Here is a 20,105-nt window from a genome sequence, read left to right on the forward strand (position 1 = left end):
TTTACTCTTCAGTAATGTGATTCAGTTATTTTACTCCAAGAAGAATAGCAAGTGTTAGTCTTCTCCCTTTCACCAAAGAAGGTTGGGATAGTTAAATGAAAGGCTATGACTCTTAAAAACAAACCTCAGGGCAAAGATACATTTACTGTTTCTTTTTACTTATGTTAATATGCTGCCCCACCCCCAATACTGCTATACTAGAATTAAATAAAAAATCTGCTTTGTTATTTTCAGGATGAAACACTGATTGAGGGTAACTATGTTTAGAATTAAATTATCAGAGCTGTATGATTAGCCAAAAGACCATAAGCATAAAACAAGAATTGGCTGTAACTATAAAATTCTAAATTTTCAAGTACCTCAGTCACACAACTTTTATTTAATTTTTATTCTGATATTTTATCTCAAATATAAAAAGTCAAAATTCTTACACCAATCTTCAAAAGAAAACCATGCAGAACAATTAAAAATGTTTACAGCCTTTTGTTTCCTTAGTTTGCTTCTTTATATTATGTTTTGTCAACAGAACAGACTTTTCTTGAAAAATTCCACACTGTTAGGCCAACCCTAGTCCTGGTTCATCTAGATGGCCCCAAGATAACTACCTTAGCAGTCTTGGCACTCCAAGTTCTTAAATGTTAACAATATGGCACTTACCTAGATGGGAAACTTCAACTGTGGCTTACAAAAGGGGCAGAAAACAGCTTTTTCCTAATGTCAGTAAGTCAAAATTACTAACAGTCTTGTTCTATGAGTTACCTTTGTTTCTAATCATAAGTAGGCATCCTGCCCACTCCAAGATAATTTAGGGCACAAGAAATCAAAGTCATTTGTGAATCTTTAAGCAAGAGGACCACAAGTAATGTACCAATGAGTAATTGGACTACCATCTGACAACTGTTTAACAGGATTTAGTTCAGGGGTGAGAGAACACTTGGCCACTTCACTGTAGCTATTTGGGCTGAAGGTGTCTTCAGTCTCCTTTCAACATAAGAGAAAGCTATCTCTTGTAATTCTGCTAGACCAATCTGAACTATTTAGCAAGAGCCAACCCTGTGGTGACACGCTGTTTACTTTGAAATATGACAACAGTAAAATGTTCTGTTAAATTATACAAAGAGAAACATTAGGAATCAAAACTAATTAAAGGAATTTTCCAAGTTGCATAGACACTAAAGAGATCTGTACACTGAACGGCATTAAGGAATCCTGATGTGGCACTACTAAGCCCAAATGTTCTGACCAAAAAATTATACAACAAAATATTTATAGGCTAACAACTCTTATGAGTTGGTTAACATCAATACTGTACATTTTTACATTTTTATCAAATACATAGTTTGAGTTACAAAATAAGATCATGCATTATTTACCTCTAAGAATACCATGTACAAGCTTTTTTTTTTTTAAATCCCCAGTGTTAGAATGTTGAGTGGGAGTAGTTTTATGTACAAAAATTGAGTCCATAAAACAAAAATCCAGTTTCTTTTGGCTGTTTCTAATTCAAAGAAACTTCTCAAATAACTAAGTTACTCTGAGAAACATCTAGCCCATGAGATTTTTCTAAGTCAATTTATAGGATTGAAAGGGTTTGCTCAAAATGTTTTTTTTTAAAAGACGTTTAACTTCCTGTACAAGGAGAAATAAAATTTCTCAATCAAGTTACATAATTTAGAATAGGAAATTCTCCAAATGTGCATTTTCTACTTTCTTCATTTCTTTTGGTTAGCAGTAATACGTTTTCAAAACCTATTTTCATGTGAGTTAGAACTTGTACTTAAGATCTGATGTGTTTGAATGGCACAAGATCTCATTTCAAACTGTGGCACCAATAATTCCTAAAAGTGTAACAGCACTCAATTTTAATTTATAGCAGCATTTTACACAATTGTGTTTTAAAAGTAGGTTAACGATTTGTGTACTGAATAACAAAGTGTTTAAATTACATGTACTTTCCACTTTACACTCACTATTTACCATTTAGAATATTTACAAATGTTTGTAGAATGATTTTTAACCCCACATCTCTTCAAAATGCTAAAGGTTTTTACACTTACACCTCAGTTCTGACCTGATTAGGGAAGAGGTATTTGTGTTTTAGATGGGATTCTTGGTTTTAGGTTGTCTTAGAAGTTTTAAGAGTGAAAAGAATTGAAAAACCCCCAATCACAACCTTTTTTCCAAATGAAGAGATGCAAAAGTGTCCACTCTTAAGTTTTGAGTGGGAGTGAAATTTGAGGGGTCTGTAGAACATTTAAAAGGTTCTAAAACAAGTTAAGCTTCCCATCATAAACCTGGGTATTTTCAATTCTGTTGGCTACTGTTTGCCAGGAAAGATAACGAAGAGGCTCCCAGGGACTAAAAGGAATGGCAGAAACTGGGAAAGAGAAATGGCAGAAATGGGAGAGGATTCGAGCGTGATGCCAGTGTGCTATTTGTAGCAGTGGATTAATGAAACCAACCAACTAAAAAGATAGTCCAGGATGAAAATGGCTAATTATATTAAGTAGGTTTTTTCCATTAAAAACAATAACTTATGCATTTCCTAGGGTATTCTGCACAAAAGGATGATAAATCAAAGGGGCAGGCTAAAGGTGAATCCTAATGCTGTTTTTCATGGGCCTAGTTTATATTATTTCCAGGGTGTCTGTATTATGATAGTGGCATCTCATACTGAAATGTCATCCATACTCTGCATTGGAAAAAGTCCTATGTTTAAATCTTGAGGGAAAAGATGCCACATGTATAGGAAACAATACCCTCTAATAGAGAAAGTGTTTAATATACATCTATTCTCTAAATTCCAAGAAATCATGAGGGCTATAGTGTATCTTGAAACAAAGTGGCACTATAAACATTTTAATCTTTTGAAATGAGCTCTAAAAGCTAAAAACCACTATAGAAGGCTTGCTTTCAATGGGTCAATACTTTAGGAAAGTACCTAATCATCTCTCCCCTTGACATCCTTTAAAAAAAAACAAAAAACTCCAGACCACCATATCAGGTAAGTTGGTATGAAAACCAGAATGCAGAGCAGTCTGAAAAACAAAAATAAAAATGTATTTGGGGAAAGGGAGAGGGCACACAGTTAAGGCATCTTAAAAAAAAATCCATATGGCTTTGGTTTACTGAAGTATTTTTTACACTGTTAAAGAAAAAGGGAAATATTTCCAAGCATCTGCAAAATATGAAAACTGCCTGAATACACAGTATCTGAAAATTCAGACAGTTTAAACATGTGGATATCAAACAGAAGCCTTCTCCCTGTGAAACTGTGTATGGTCACCTAAATATTTATCTTACAGAAGATGGCAGCCCCGAAGTCTGTGCAGAAGTTACATACAAAGAATTGTTGTCTGGAAGGGTGGGAACCATGGAATTTCCATTGGTTGGGGAACAGCCCAACTTCAATTTTTCCAAATACTCAGCATGCACAGGTTTATGACACTGCAGAACTTTAATGGCATCTTCAACCTTGAACCATTCTCTCTTCCTTCCTAAAGAAAAAAAAAGTATTATCACAATTATTATTAAAAACCCATTTTGAAGGCAGCTTATTCCTTAACTCCCATCAAGTCATTAAACATATTAAGAGTTCAATGTCTCCTAATGGGTCAAGAGGACTAATTCCTCAGAATTTAAACAAAATATCAAATGTCAGGTTGTTTTGAAGACTGTAAATGATTGCTGGACCAGGGAATAACTTCTAAGCTGTACTTTTGTCTGGCAGTTAACTAATATGAAAGTAGGAGTTTGTCGTAATAAAATGTTTAAGGGGCAGCTAAGGTGGAGCAAAGAGTAGAGCCCTGGCCCTGCAGTCCAGAGGACCTGAATTCAAACCCGGCCTCAGATACTTGACACACTAGCTGTGTGACCCTGGGCAAGTCACTTAACCCCAACTGCCTTCCCTTCTCCCCTCAAAAACAAAACAAAACAAAAAACAAAAACCGAAGTGTTTAACTCTGGGTCATTTCATATCATGCAAAATACTTAAATGAAGGTGAAATGAAGATGGCCAGAACACGCCTGGCAGAGGCCCAAGGACACGTCTGTTGGCAGAGCACTTAGTTTGCTAAAACTGCATTCTACTTTTTACTGAGCATGATCGATAGATATTAAATAACACACATTTGGGGAACAGAGATGTGACAGAAAGAACTAAAAAATTGAGAGAGCAGCTCAGATCTATTCATTCACTACCTTCAATACTCCCAAAATATGTTTATGCATCATGAATTTAGCCAAACTAATTTCTAGAACTGGTTCATGGTTATATCTGTGTATAGTCAACTCTATTTTTTTTTAAAGAAATTTTTTAAAAAGGAGACTACAAAACACAATTAAATTACCTATGTTAACAGAATCTTCCCAGTCTTCCAATATTTCAGTGACAGTAAGAACATAAACATAAGTGCGATGCTTGCGGTCTTGATTCTGCTTGAATATGAAAAAGATGACATTTTAATCTACAGGCTCATGCTTTTAAGAATTACACAATATCTACCAATAGTAATACTACAAAGAATTAAAGCATTAAAATTAAGCATATTCCTATCTTTATAAATACATATATTTACTTTCTGACGGTCTTGAGAGAAATGATTGTCAGTATAAATCATCAAGAAACTGAAGCCCACGGTCACATGAGTTGGTATAAGGATGACAAGGCCAACCATCTTCTTACTACTATATCAAGTTAGAAATCTACTGTGTCAAAAATAGGTGGCAACTGTGGAGCCAACACTGTCTCACTGTGAACTCTGCCCAGGAGGGGAAAAAAAAATTTGACACCTAAAAAACTTAGATTTCAAACCAAAAACACCCTGTTATGTATTGTAACAAATTTTGTAAAAGACTATATAATAATGAGGGCATCTTTAGAACAAATTACAGCACACAAACAAAATGAACTACTACTGTAATGTAAGAAATAAGGGGATGGGTTCAGAAAACCTGGGGTATGAACTGATGCAGGGAAGTGAGCAGAACCAGGAAAACAATCTATATGATCATAAAGACAAGCATTGACGCTAATGAATGATAGATCACATTTCCATGACTCCTGATAAGGGGGGTGGATGGACTCTGGTTGAAAACAGATCTTTTCTTTTGGACATGGTCAATGCAGGAATATTCTTCTCTTTTTTACTTGACTATGCATATTTACTATAAGCATTTTGTCTTTCTTTTTAAATATGGGAGAGATAAACTACCTCTAAGATGGATTTTTGGAAAGCAGACTGGTTCAAGAAAGAAGATGCCATTGAAGTTCTTCAGTAACAAACCTGTGGGAATACTGAAGTTGGGCTGCTCACCAACCACAGAAATTGGTAACCGAGAAATATTAAGGTCATCACCATATCGGTTTCATTTAAAGCACTATTCTGGTTCTTGTTCACGCACTAAGGAAAAAGAATGACCAAATATTGTTTGCACTGGAGCCAAGAAAACTAAACGAAAGTTTTTGCCATCTCATTCTTATTTACCTCAAATAATCCAAGGAAAAAACAGATTATTTTCAAACTACTTCCCAAGGAAACAGAAGCTTAGAAGGGTGTGTGAGTGTATGTGTTAGAGGGTGGAATGGGAAGAGAAGGGAAAGGATGAATGGTTATAGGTAACATAAAGACTTCCCCTTCCCCCACAAACTGGGTTAAAATATTCCTTTTCACTTAGTAGTTAAGGCTAGGTGTTAATCTTGCTTGAAAAACCTCTATATCTTTTTCTGCTTCCTCACCACCACATGGGTGAGGGCTAGGGTTCTTGTTCATGGCAGTGAAGTGCAAGTAATATAAAGCCATCTGAGGATCCAGTGACAAATTCTTCAGCCACAACAAAACTGATTATAATCTGTATCAGTGGGAGCAAGCCACAATGACAAAATCATAGGTTCTCAGTATTTGAAGGGTTCAAGAAAACTTCATTATAGGACAACTTGGATGTCCCGGAGTTTGTTAAAATGTGATTTCATCCACAGCAACTTTCTGTGAAAGGATATGGAACTATTTCTATTTCTAATTTAGCAAAGTTAGGCATCATCAAGTAAGTACCACAAAGTAACTGAATCTAGTCAGCTAGTGACTAGTGGAGAATCTATAATGCTAAAGACAACAAAATCTCCAAAAACAAAATTACTAATAATGACCAAAATTACTATAGCAAGGTGTTAAATTACACTCTAACGCTATCTTGAATTGAACATACAAGTTTTGATGCATCAAAAAGAAGCGAAGTCAACTTTCAATGTTTACCAGAAGATGGAGCTATTTCATTATTCAAGTATCAGCGTCTCAGTTTAGAAGCACTAAGTGGCAGCTATTTAAGCCCTCATGAACAAATGGAGAAAGTCCTCAGAAAAAGAGAATGCTATTTTCAAGGCTTACTATAGAATGGAGGCTCTTCTCTTAGGGCTGTTAAATGTTTTCCATATTCTGAGATGCCATTGTGTACTTTTAGGGCAGTGGCCAAAATTAATGTTCTAAAATAAAGTTAGAAGGCATGTCTTCTGTGTGCTAAAAGAAGGAATTAAGAGTTTATCTGAAAAAAAATGTCTGGGGAGGCTTGATGAAAAATTTGGAGCTGGGTCTCAAAAGATGAGTGAGATATAATTAGGTAAAGGAGCCTATGTCTCATTAAAGCAGTTGTTGGAAACAACTGGTTTCTCTGTTGCACAGAAAAGCGGTCAGAGGTTCACTAAACCTGGCACATGAACAGTAGATCCTTTGGGCCAAATAATAGTAAAGAGAACACTTGTAAAAGTAAAAAAGCTTGAAGAGCTTTTACAAAAGGGCTAACCAGAGAGCTAGGAACAAAGCAAACAGCTTTTAATAACTATTTCGATTCTTAAGATTATGACGTAAACCCATTCCCATTAACATAAAGAGTATAATTTTATTCAGGCAACCAAGGAGTTATTTTCAATTTTGTCCAGGAAAAGTTTTATAGATCAATAAATAAAATAATGAAGCTTCCTATTAAACAACGATGAAAAACAATTTCAAAAGAAGAGTTCCTGTCCATGAAGCTCTCTGCTTGCTTGGTTTTAAACTACCAATACTTAAAAAGATCCAGGTGTGAACCTGAGGAAGGTTCAGGGCCTAAAGTTCTTTAGCAAACTGAACTAACTGCTGCCTACTTTCCCCAAAACAATTATCAGCTCCTCTTCACACTCTATCCTGAAATAACATTTGTAAATGCACTCAGCTCATGGCCTGGAACATAACAGGTGCTATACAATAAATGTTTACTATCCCTGCTCCTTAGAACTGGCCTGGACATTGTTTAGTTCCATCCGTGTATTTACAAAGTTAGGGGCTACGTGGTTGACCATCCCACCCAAAAGATTCTCTATTCTCTGCCTCCAGGACACAAAGAGGTTATGTGTCTCTAGGCTTGTTTCCCTGTGGACCTCATTCCTACTGCCTGGAGGCTTCTTGCTGACTTTTTATGGCATTCTTTTAGCTTCTCATTGGATTTCTTGAGCAGAATTCAGTCTAGTGTGAATTTGATGGAGTAGGTGTGCAGGAGCTAAACTGTCTGCCTCCACTCAGGTAGCCATCTTCGCTAGGAAGTAAATAACATGTTTCTAACAAGGGTTGAAGCTATAGGTGCTCCTTCCTCCGCCTTTTTATATTTTTTAACAACTTGGTCTTCCAGAGTTGGTGTGATCCCTCTCTCACCTTAGATGGCTAGTCCTCAAAAAGGGGCATGGTTTATTTGCTCTGTCCATCCTTGAAGCCTTTCTAGCTTTGCTATGGCCTGCCAGTGTTCCTAACTTGTTGGCATAGCCTTCAAGAACCCAGTCTCGCCTTGATGAAACACCAGAAAGCCCATTCTATCAAGATGAAGCTTAACAATTTTTGGTGACAAAAATAACCTTCTGGTTCCTAAGACATGCAAATTTGCTTCTTCTAGCTAGGAGTCTTTGGTTTGCCTTTGCCAATGTTGTCTGAGTTATAGCTGGGATACGGCACTCCCTCTTCTCTTCAGGTCCTTGATATGCTTATATTTAGTACTTCGGAAAGAACATCAGGCTACAAACTGGAAACAACCTATTCAAAGCTGGCAATGTGGCAGCCTCTTGGTTACTGGGCCTGAAGAAGAAACTCCTGATTTGTGTCTGCTAGGAAAACAGCAATTTAAACAACATTAAGCAGCTGAACAGTGATATTTTTAGAACTCACCTCAAATATCCCCAGAAGTCTGCCTAATTTTCCTCTGACACCAGCCTATAAATAAATAATAAGTTAGCTTCTTCAAAATATCAGAACTTTGTTATCAAAATTTTTCACTATAATATTTTGTAGCTTTATTACTTTCTGAAATGTTTTAGTTAATATATGAAATGATTTTAACTAAGTCATTATCAGTTCTCTGGGTCAGAGAGTAAAATGTCATGCATACTGTGTCATTCACAACGTAAATGTTATGAAATGAAATAGGCTCAATTATCCCTTCTCTTATGACGTATTCTGAGATACTCTGCATTCAGCATTTCACCAAGCTTTGCCTGATGAGTCTAAAAAACACACCTAAACCAGGTGGTAGTGACTAAATATAGCTGTTACTTCCCAATGGTTTATTTCATTCATTCATACACATTTAAGTGTTTGCTACATTTCAGAATTACTAGCTTTGATTCACTTGCAAATCTGACTGGTTCAAATTGTTAGCACTATTCAAGGAAAAGTCTAAAATCATATCATATCCTCTGACTCACCGGGACTAACTAAAACAATTCTCCGCATAGGAAATCTCTCTGTAGCCTTGACAAATGCAGCATTCCCCTTCTTTAGATAGGACACCACAGGATCCTATGAAATGATCGAATGGACCTTTCTTTTACTGGCATCCTTCTTGATGGTATCAAACAGGGTTGGTCTTTTTAGCCGTAGCATATGGTGGTATCTAGACTCATTCTCTAGGTTCTTTTGCCCCAGGGAACTGCTGAAAGTTCAGAACTTATTTTCAACTATGACTAGAATTCTCTCCAAATGTTTCAATATTCATGCCATTCATTACTTTCCCAAAACATACTGTTTAGGTTTTTTTAGGCTGTGCCCCTCCAGATCTTCCATAATTCCTATTATTTCAGTTAAACTTTTACATAGTCACACCCTGTATGCTTATGCCAAATGAGGTTGACTACTTATAGAACCCTTAGGGAATTTACATTTTTCAAACATTTTAAAAACTTGTAGAATGTTTCCCACACCAACAACGTTATACAGGTGAGGGTGACTATTACCCTGTTTCCCCCAAGGGACTGAGTGTGACTTGTCCCCCATCATATGACTACTAGAATTCAAACCTCAACCTGCACTCTTAACCTGAACTTTTCTGGAAGGAAAGAAATACCTCTCCATTTAAAAAAAAAAAAAAAAGAAAGGTATTTCAAGTGAGTAGAGCACTGGCCCTGCAGTCAAGGAGGACCTGAATTCAAATCTAGCCTCATAAACTTGACACACTTACTAGGTGTGTGACCTAGGGCAAGTCACTTCATCCCAACTGCCCTGCCTACCCCTCCAAAAAAGAAAAAACAAACAAACAAAAGGAATTTTAAGCCACCAGGTTTATTCATGGTCTCACCTCCTCATATACTTCTCTTACTGCAGCTCCACCTGGCTCTTCCTCGGGCTCCATTCCTCCACCAGGAACAATCCATTGATCTGGATACCTACTGCTACTCACTAACAGCACCTGTTAGAACATAAAATGAAGCTTTAGTTAAAGCTTTTAGTGTCAACAAAGTAAATCAACCAAAGAACATTTAAACAATTCTTGTGCCAAAAAAATTACAGAAAAGAAACTATCCTCTTTACCTACAAAAGAACTGGGAATCCAGTTAAACTAAGATGTTTCTCCATTTAAAATAAAAAAAAAAAAGCCACACCTGACTTTAAAAAAGCAATAAAGCATCTTTTATCTATTATTAAATGTAATTATTAACCACCTCTATACTTCTGGGGTATCATGATTCCCATTTTACAGATTAGGAAAGCTTAATATTCAATAAATTAAGGGACTTAGCCAGAATTAACATATGCCTCTTGCCTAGGTTCAAGATACTGCCCTGTTATAGTTTGGCCAAACTGTGCTTACGTACCTCTACCTCTCACCTCCAAGCCTTTCCACTAGTTGTACTGTATCTCCCTCCCCTGCCAATGCCTGAAACATATTCCCTTCGACATCCCTGTTCCATAGAACTTCTTCCTTTTCAGCTCCCTTAAATCTTCACTCGTTCCCTAAGCCAATGGTGTATATTCCTAACTTGCAGGAATCTCCCTTATGTTTTTAACCTACAAACAAACAAACAAAAAACCAAAAACAATTCGGCACGTTTTCCAGCTTTTGAGTACATGACCAGTAAGGTTGAGTAAAAAAAGTTAAGAGCAAACTGACATCTATATAATGTTTTACCATTTAGTCCTCAGATTCTTACAAATAAGGTAAAGAGGCTGAGAGATTTAGTGATGAATGCTGATTAACAAGAAACAAGCCTCACATGCCTCCCCCTTCCTTCCCAAGAGGTCCTATTAGGGTTGAAGCGTTATCTTACTACCAGCTGTGAATGTAGTCTAAGGTATTTTCGAAGAGGACCAAAGACATCAAGACAAGATAATGACTTGCTCATGAACTGAATTTCAATGGCTCTTCCAAAGTTCAGGGGCAAGAGAAGCCAGGGTGCAGTAGATGACCTTGTATGTCTGACCAAGCTCTAACCGTTGCCTAACTAACCTTATGGTTAATGGAACAAATTATTCTCATCCATCCATTCCACTGAGGGAAGTCTTCATATCCTCCAACTCACTGTTGGTTACCCTCAACCTGGTTTAGCCAGTCTGATGGTGTGTCTGAGGTGTGGCCACTCTGCATGCTACAGCTTCTTGGAGCCACAGGTGAGAGTCAGGTGAAGGTGAACACCAAAGGCGGATGAGAAGCCCTGAGAAGGGCTCAGCAATCCTCACACCAAAGGTGTCAGTTCTCTTTGAACACTCCCTACCACCGCCCAGCTACACTGAGGCACAATTAATAGGATTTGGAAACTGCTAACATGGGGGGGGGGGGAGGTTATGAACCTGGGTGATGAGGAGGATGGAAGCATTTGTAATTTAATACTATTTGATCTTTGCTTTCCTTCCTCCAACAAAGTGTCTGGGAAGTGTAAGAACATAAAGCTGGTAAGGAGCTGTTTGAAATGAAAGTTACTGCTACCACCTACTGGAAATTACTGCCAAAAAAAGGTTAAACTTTTGACAGTTATTTTTAAACTTCACTCCATACAAGGGGCAGTTAAGGTCAGTTATGCCACAAGTGACCACATGTCTTCCACGATTCAATGAAAAGTCTAAACTGTACAGCTGGCCTTTGAGGTGCTGTGATTCGTACTGACATCGGTGGCAGCCCTTTTCCTGGAATGCACTCCTTCCTCCCCAGATCCCAAGATCCTTCAAGGAGCTCAGGTTCATACCCTGGTAAAAGCAACTTCCCTGGGTTGTTTTCTTTTCATTCCCAAGGTGATCACAGCAGCTGCAACAAGAGCACCCACAGCCTTTGGCCCTAAGCCACAACTCGGGACAAGATATGCTAGATAGGTTAGAAGCGAACCACTCTGAGACTGCTCCAGAATGTGCCCAGCTGTTAGACACTGAAAGAGACAGATTTACTTAGTTTGACCCTAGCCTTTAATTACAAAATAAGACTATGATACAGTGGAAGGAATGCTGGACTTCTACCCAAATCTTCCGATTCCACGCCCTCCATCCCTCACTTACAACCTCTGCTGACTGTGGGGTAGGTCACTTAGCCCCTCGAGGATCAGTTTCCTTATCTGCAAAAGAGGGACTGGCTAATGAGATTACTCATCTTCACAGGAATGAAGTGCTTTGAAGGCACCAAATAATTAACTATAAACTATTTGACTATTAACTAATCAAAATGTCCAACTTCAGTCCATTTCTATAATTTTATTTCAAAAGCGAACAACTCAAATTAGTTTTTACTTCTGACTCAACTTTGTAGTTAAGTAAAGCAGGTCAGTAAGTTTCTAATGTATTTTTGAAAGTCACACCTGTTGTGTTTATACTTCCTTTTCTGAGTTTTAAAATGCTTGGTCCCTTTTTGCAAGGGGTTGGTACATTTTAAAGAAATGTGATTCAGAAAATTGAGGGGATGCCCATCAATTGGGGAATAGCTGAACAAGCTGTGGTATACAAATGTTAAGGGAATACTATTTTGCTATAAGAAATGATGAGCAGGTTGACTTCAGAAGAACCTGGAAATCTGATGATGATGAACTGATGCTGAGTGAGGGGAGCAGAACCAGGAGAACACTGTACACAGCTAACAGCCACACTGTGTGAGGACTAACTTTGATAGACTTGGCTCTTCTCAGCAATTCTGAGTTTCTATGACAACTCTAAAAGGCTCATGATGGAAAATGCTGTCCACATTCAGAGAAAGAATTATGGAATCAGAGTGCAGATCAAAGATTACTATTTGCTCTCTCTTTTTTGCTTTGTTTTGTTTCTTCTATTGGTAATAATTCTTTGCAACATGACAAATAAGAAAATGTTTAATGTGAATGTATATGTAGAGCCTATATCAGAATGCATGCCATGGGGGAGGGGGAGGAGGAAGAGAAAATTTGAACTCAAAAGCTTGTGGAACTGAATGCTGTAAACTAAAAATAAATTTAAAAAAATGCTATTCAGCCATCTAATCAACCAACTTAAGAGTCATATGGAAGACATAAGGTCTGGATACTGGTGTAACATATGGGTTATCTAATTCTCACTCATGATTAGCCCACCTCTTTCTGTACATATGCTTAAAAATCTTTTAAGCCTCTTTGAATTAAGATCTTTCATAATATGCTAAAACCTACTTATATCCACCATGCCCCTGTCTACTTTCTTTTGAAGTTACCCACAATTTTATTCTTTTAAATGAAATTATCAATGATTTGCCCCCTCTTTAGCACAGGTGCACATTTCAACTTTTATGGCAGTGATCCCAGCTTGAAAACTGCCTAAATGAAATCTAGTTTGCTGGATAAATCTATTTGAAGTACCTGTTTCAAAGTCATATGTACTGATGGATTAATTCAATGGGCTACTCACTCAACTTGAACTCATAATCTGGGAAATTATTCCTTCTTCATCCTCCGTTGGCATCTGAATAGACTGCCATCTAAAAAAAACACTATAATTGTTCATGTCATGGCATCTATCCTGTGGCAACTTTTCAAAAGCAAATGTCACATCATCTGACTAGAGAATCATCTATAAGTAATTCTATTTGAATTTTCACAGGACATCCTGTGACAATGGTGAATAGTTGTGTTAAGTAAATATCTGCTACCAGCATTTGCTTGGTGCTAAATAGACAAAAGTTCTGTTCAACAATCCTCTATCTTAATCTTGGCATAAAGATGGAGATATCGTGATGAAGTTCCTTCAGGCAATTTCTTGAAGGTAAAATGTATTTATGTATTTAATTAATGTATTTATTTTAAAAACCAAGCATACCACAGCTAGTCTGAAAAGGCCAGTTTTCTTCATGTTTTCATCAAGGATACTCACAAATGCAAATACAGACCATTTTCAAAGACTTAATAGAGATGAGAGGAACAGACATGATTCAGCAGTCGCTAATGTTTTCTCAATCACCTTTTTGTCCAATAAGTACCACCTCTTTTCTTTTGAATTTTTCCCCTTTTTTGACATATTTCAGAAAAAAAAAAGCATTACACAAGTATCCTTAAGATTGTCTTGCTTCAAGCATATATTTTTAAAAATCTGTCAGAACCAGACCTCCTTCTACACTTTATTTTCTGAAGTGCTGTGCAATAGGTAGAAGTGATAGAATCCTAATGTGATGGTTCCACTGTTATTAATAAAACTAGGTTCTTATCAATCTGTTCTATTTCAAATCTATTTGTAATCCCTCATGTGTTCTATAAATCACAGAACATTTTCTGCTGCTTCATTTTGCATTTTATTGATTTAATACTTCTCCAAGTCTTCCATCCTCTTCTCTAACATTTTGTAAATGAGCTCACTCTATTCTAAGCATGTCTGTCCCTGGCTTTCATGAGCTCTTTGCCAGGTAAGAAATGCGTGATCTTTTTTTCTCTTCCTTCTGTTAACTCATTTAACAGAAGTTCAAAGAAATGTTAATGTCTTTACTTCCTTTACTTTTATCTATTTTCCATTTTTTCAGAGTCAGCTTATTTAAGTGGGTCAGGCTGATACACCTCAGGAATTACATTCTCTTCTTGTCTTTATCCTTGATGCTGATTTGGACCTTGCTAACAAGGTGATGACCTGACTGTACAATTTTGTTGCTGCTACTTTGTTGAGTTGTTTTTCAGTGTGTGATCCCATTTGGGGTTTTCTCAGCAAAGACACTAAAGTGATTTTGCCATTTCTTCCTCCAGCTCATTTTACAGATGAGGAAACTGAGGCAGACAGGGTTAAGTGACTTGCCCAGGATTACCCAGCTAGTAAGGATATGACTTCAAGCCTGGCACTTTATCCACTGAGCCACCCAGCTGCCCATCTGTACACATCTGATCCTAAAATGGCTTCTATGTTCGTAACTAAGTTATTTCTTATCTGCTAAGACAGCCAATTTCATGTTTTGTTTTCTGATGTTTGGTGCTTCCCATTCATGGGAAGCTAGCAGGTTTCAAAGTAGTTAATTCAATGATTCATTCTGATGTCTTAATACCAAACCAACATATTTTACTGTCCTCTCAACTGTGACCATCTAGATTTGCCCTGAAATTACTTAGCATCTAGGTATGTATATGGATTTAGTCTGGAGGATGTGGTCTATTTTCTATGTCCTTCACAGCATCTCTCACACCTGGCCCTTTCTCTGTACTCACATAGCTATTGGTCCCCCCACTCCAGGCCACTCTACATCCTGAAACATGGATCACAGATCTCTCCTTAATTAGCTCTGGTGACTCCCTAATGTTCTTGGAACATCAGCTTTTATTTTTATTTTTACCTATAATTCCCAACCTGTAATTCCAGCATCATTTTACTATGCTCTAGCTAAACTGGACTTCTCTCTGTTCCTCCATATCTCATCTCTGCTGCCTTTATACTGGTTGCTTCTCCCCTCTGCCTGAAATGCTCTCCACCCCTCACCTTCCACTTCACAGAATCCCCTTCCCTCTTCCTTCAAAGCAAAGCTGAAGTACGAAACCTTTGAGGATCCCCTGACTGGTTGCGCCCTCTAAGACTATCTTGACTGAACTATTTTGTTTTTAGTCTATATATGCTTATATAAGTGGGTACTAGGTGGTACAGCAGATAAGAGCACCGACCCTCTTCCTGAGTTCAAATCTGGCGTCAGACATATACTAGCTGGATGACCCTTGGTAAGTCACTTAATCGTTTTTGCCTCAGTTTCCTCATCTGTCAAATGTGCTGGAGAAAGAAATGGCAAACTGCTCCAGTATGTTTGCCAAGAAAACACCAAAAGGTCAGCAACTGAACACAACTGGAATGAGTGAACATGCTTATATATAAAGTATTTCTGTTCGTTATGTAAGTAAGGGCATTTTCACTTGCATCCCCAGTGCCCACTGCAGAGTAAATACCTGTTGATAATTTATCAGTTTGGGGAACTGAATTTTAGGAATGAAATTCGCAAAAAAGGTACAATCAGTATGCTCTGAGAACTGAGCCATGGAGCTCCAAAGATGGATGAAGGAAATGAAGACTTTGAGGGGTGGCACAGTGGAATGGGGAGCACATAGTTAAAAAGGTTACTGACTACATATATCTGAAGGGCTCTCAGGTGGAGATGTTAAACTGTGTCAGAAAGAAAGCTAAAAGCAACAGGCATAATTCGCCAAGAGGAAAATTTACTGGATTTAAGCAAAACTTTCCTACAAATAGGAAGTTTTCTAAAATGGAATGTGTTGTCCACTCCTTAAAGTCTTTACCCAGATGCTGATTGATCACTCTTTTGAATGCTGTATAGGGGATTTCCATTCAAGCAGCTTACTCTTAAGTCCCTCAAATGCTGAGCTTCTATGACTGAATCATTAACTAGTACTCACTACTTACTCATTATACCTGCACCCTGCCTTCCTCATAGGGGTTGTTACAACAGCTAATTGAGTTCTGAGACATTTATAGATGGTATGAATCTAGACAAAACCAATAGCTATGTCACTGATTTGAATTTTAACTTACTCTGGCCAACAAATGGTTCACTCCCTAGAACAAAGTATATCAGGTTTAATCGATTTCATTCACATAAAAGAAGTTCAAAGACACCCTATAGGGTAGGCCATCAAAATGGACAACTTAATTTATTTGCTCTTTCAGTGACTGCCTCCTGTCCACCTCCCCCCACCAAAAAAACCACTCCCCTATATCCACAGGAAAGAATTTGAGTTCTTAAATTAAAAAAAAAAAAAGAATGAGTTCTTGAATTCCCTATAACTGTAGGGACTGGTACTTTAAATGTGTACTGTACAGGATCAAGACTTTAAGGTATTAGTTTAAATAAGTGTTGATTCTAGCTTTGAGAAGAGGTAAAATTAGAGATGAATGCAATGCTCACTTGTGATATTTCACACTTGGTTATTAACCAGCTAAACTGATAAAACCTGATAGGCAAATGGTTAATTTTTCACTAGGACTTTCAGCTTTTCCCAAAAACAAAACCTACCAAGTTCAAATTACTATTGTCTTCCAATTTACTAATGTCCTTTAAGACCCAGGAATCTGGGCTACAGTCTCCATCTGTATGGCACAAACACTCATTTAGAAATTAGTCACATTAAAACCCCACTGTTGTACTCCTGTTTAGTTGTGTCAGGTATGGTCCCTTCTCCCGCCTAACAGGCAAGCTTCTAGAATCTTAGAGCAAAAATTGACATCCATGTAAACAAGCACAAAAAAACCCAAGGACTGAACAGCAGTGTTTTTCTAGATTAGGAAAAGGAATCCTGAGATAGCAAGATTGTTACTGTCTCCTTTTGTAGACTAAGGTTTTTGGAAGAATGTGTTAATCTCTTACAAATTCACTTTATTTTCTGAATAAAATGGTTCAAACATTGGTTATGCACAACCCTCCTTTACTAGATATCTGGAGGCTCCTCAAGGAGGGAGTTTACATTTTATTATTCAACCAGAGTCAAACTGCTCTGTACAGAGCAGTATCTGGTTCAAAGTAGTTTCAGGTTTGTCTTAACTCTCTTAACTAGATAGTTCAACCCTTTGAAACAAGTATTTTTATTATGCATTTTTAGCACAGAAGTAGCATGCTACTAAAATACTAAATAAGCCACAGGTCCACCCTCCGAGGATTTCTTACTGGGACTGTAATCCCTTCTACACACTAGTCCTTTTGCTTCCAGTCCCTCAGAGAACCTGCTCTATTATGAGTCATCTCTCCTAACTAGCTCCTTTCTCCTAGTCTACACATTTGTTCCGGTTTTTCCTATGACTCCTGCTAAGCCTTCCAAAGTATTCTTTTCTGTTCCTCTTCACTATTACATCTCCCTGCTTCCATTTTATTACCCGGTGCTGTTGCATTCCTTCCCCACTACTCTACTGAAATTTTCCAGGATCACTTTGTTCTTTCCTTCTTTGACTCTTCTCTTCAGCACCTCACTATTTGCCAGTGCTTCTTTTTGACAGCTTTCTCCCAAGTATTCCATGACACTGAGGAGTGGTCCCTCCCCCTTTCTCAATGTTCCTCATTCTCCTTTTTGACCTTAAAACATGGGTGACCCCCACGGTTCCGTCCAAATCTTACACCCTGGCCATCTCACAGACCATCTTACTGAGTAGTGCTCATATCCCTACACTTTATTCTTAGAACCCAAACTGAGCAGCAGTTGGGTTTCCTGCAAAGTTTTCTGATACAAGGTAACTATCATTCTGTGATATTTGCAGATATCCTAAAATCAAAGGGCATTCAAATATTAAGATAATGTGAACTTAGGTTTATATTATCAAATTTCTTTTAATATAGAAAATTATACTTTCAAGACAATGCCAAACTCTAGGAGTCTTTTTTTTTAAATAGGATCAGAGTTGGAAAGGACTGCACAGGCCATCTAGTCTAATTATCTAATTTTACAGATGAGGAAACTGAAGCCCAGTGGATAAAGTGGCTTGTTCAACCTCTTTAGAGAATTGTCCAAACTAGGCACAGATTCATCCAGAGACTGATAGTGAAAAAGGCAAACTAGAGCCTATATGCTATGCCTAACAACCAATACAGAGGATATCTGTGCTTTGTGGTGTTCAAAGTTTTAATGCTGGCAGAGTGGCTAACAAAGACTTGTATGCTATTGTTGGTTAGCAAGAGCTGCTTTCAAAGACACTGCCTAGTTCTTTCTGGGGCAGCTGGGTGGCATCAAAGCAGAGTGAGAGGCCTCAAGCCTGAAGACTTTTTCCTGAGTTCAAATCTGGCCTAGGACACTTCCTAGCTGTGTGACCTTGGGCAAGTCACTTCAGCCTGTTTGCCTCAGTTTCCTCACCTTTAAACGAGCCAGGAGGAAATGGCAAACCACTCAAGTATCTTTGCCAAGAAAACCCCAAATAGGGTCACAAAGAGCTGGACACAATTAAAAAGCAACCTGAATAAAGTTCTATTACCAGAATGTTATATGTTGAATTTGAAATATTCATAGCACAGCAAAAAGGCTTTTAAAAAGACCTTTACCTAAAATCTATTACACAAGTAAGTTTCTAGGAAAGGGAAGGAAGGGGGGAATTTATTGGGAGGCAGCATGATGCAGTAGAAATATCCCTGAATTTGGCATCAGAGAACCTAGGTTTAAATCATGGCTCTAACAATTGCTATCTATGTGACCTTGTACAAGCAACTTTATCTACCTGAGCCTCAGTTTCCTTACCTGTAAAATTAGATAATTAGACTAGAGCCTGGCCTGTGCAGTCCCTTCCAATCTATGATCCTAAAAAGAAAGGGCTCCTAGAGTTTGGCGGTGTCTTGAAAGTATAATTTTCTATATTAAAAAAATCTGATAATATAATTTAAGTTCACATTATCTTAGTATTTGAATGCCACTTTTGATTTTACGATAACTACAAATACCACAGACCTGTATAGTTACCTTATATCTGAAAACTATATGCAGAAAACCCAACTGCTGTTTAATTTAGGTTCTAAGAATAAAGTTCAGGGATATTAGCACTATTCAGTAAGATCATTTTGGATTATAGTAAAGTAAGGTACATCTATACTCAAATTTGATATGAAAATCACTATGTGGAGAATTATACTTCATAGCGTTTCCTCAATCTGTAGAATAAGAAGGTATTCTGCTTAACAAGGGAATCAATATCTTTTAATTAGGCAACTAGCATGTTTTCACTACTTTATCAATTCTTCCTTCCCCCAATTCTCCCATCCTAGAAATTCCCAAGAGTATCTCATTTTCTCTGTAGATGGAAGCTTGTCAAGGAATGTTGAACACTTTTTTTATATACCCAAACAGACTCATGGTGCAGTTCTTAAAAACAAAAGTAAAAAATTCAAATCACCAACAACTGAACCACAGGTCTTGCAAAGGGTCCTTTCAAAAATTCTTAAATGTCCAAAGTTGGTCACTGTATACAAGTAAAATAATCTCAACTCAAAAGGGCTAAAAATTTATAACCTAGAGTTTTAAAACAAATGAATACTCAAAAGTTCAAGTTTTCACAATTTCTGAAACCACTTTAAGTCTATGATTAAGTTCTAATATTTAGTTACCATATAAGAGCTTCCATCTAAAGTGCTTTAGTGTTTATAAAATAAGTTTTTTCACAAGAACCCTGAGGTAGTAAAGGTATCCCCATTTTAGCTGGGTACAAAGAGACTCAGAGGCTATGGCTATCCAGCCACAAATGTGGGATCTGGGAAAAGAATCCAGACACACCCAACACCAAATCTAGTGATCCTAACCCAGGATCCTTTAGAATTGGAAGAGACCTTAAAAATTCAAACTTCTGGCCAGATGGATGAATCCTCACTTTATAACAATCTTCAGAAATGGCATCATGCCATTTGTTTACTTTTCACCAATAATGGGAATTTCAGTACCTCACAAAACTGTCCGA

The 20,105-nt window shown here is 37.4% G+C and overlaps 1 protein-coding gene across 2 annotated transcripts in view; it reads right to left on the reverse strand.

Moving 5' to 3' along the window:
- Positions 1-360: 360 nt before the first annotated feature.
- NUDT4 (nudix hydrolase 4) overlaps positions 361-20,105 on the reverse strand; it is a 29,137-nt gene continuing 9,392 nt past the window's right edge. Inside the window, exons 2-5 of one of the 2 annotated variants that reach the window (XM_036758873.1) lie at positions 9,589-9,699; positions 8,184-8,228; positions 4,350-4,434; positions 361-3,497 (exon numbers count right to left, since the gene is read on the reverse strand). In XM_036758873.1, coding sequence (XP_036614768.1) covers positions 3,295-3,497; positions 4,350-4,434; positions 8,184-8,228; positions 9,589-9,699 — 444 coding nt within the window. In that variant the 3' untranslated portion in view covers positions 361-3,294. Of the gene's footprint in view, positions 3,498-4,349; positions 4,438-8,183; positions 8,229-9,588; positions 9,700-20,105 lie in introns of both variants that reach the window. The other variant, XM_036758872.1, reaches the window with a different exon arrangement.

This window comes from Trichosurus vulpecula, chromosome 5 (assembly GCF_011100635.1).
Source record: "Trichosurus vulpecula isolate mTriVul1 chromosome 5, mTriVul1.pri, whole genome shotgun sequence".
Taxonomy (NCBI): Eukaryota; Metazoa; Chordata; class Mammalia; order Diprotodontia; family Phalangeridae; genus Trichosurus; species Trichosurus vulpecula.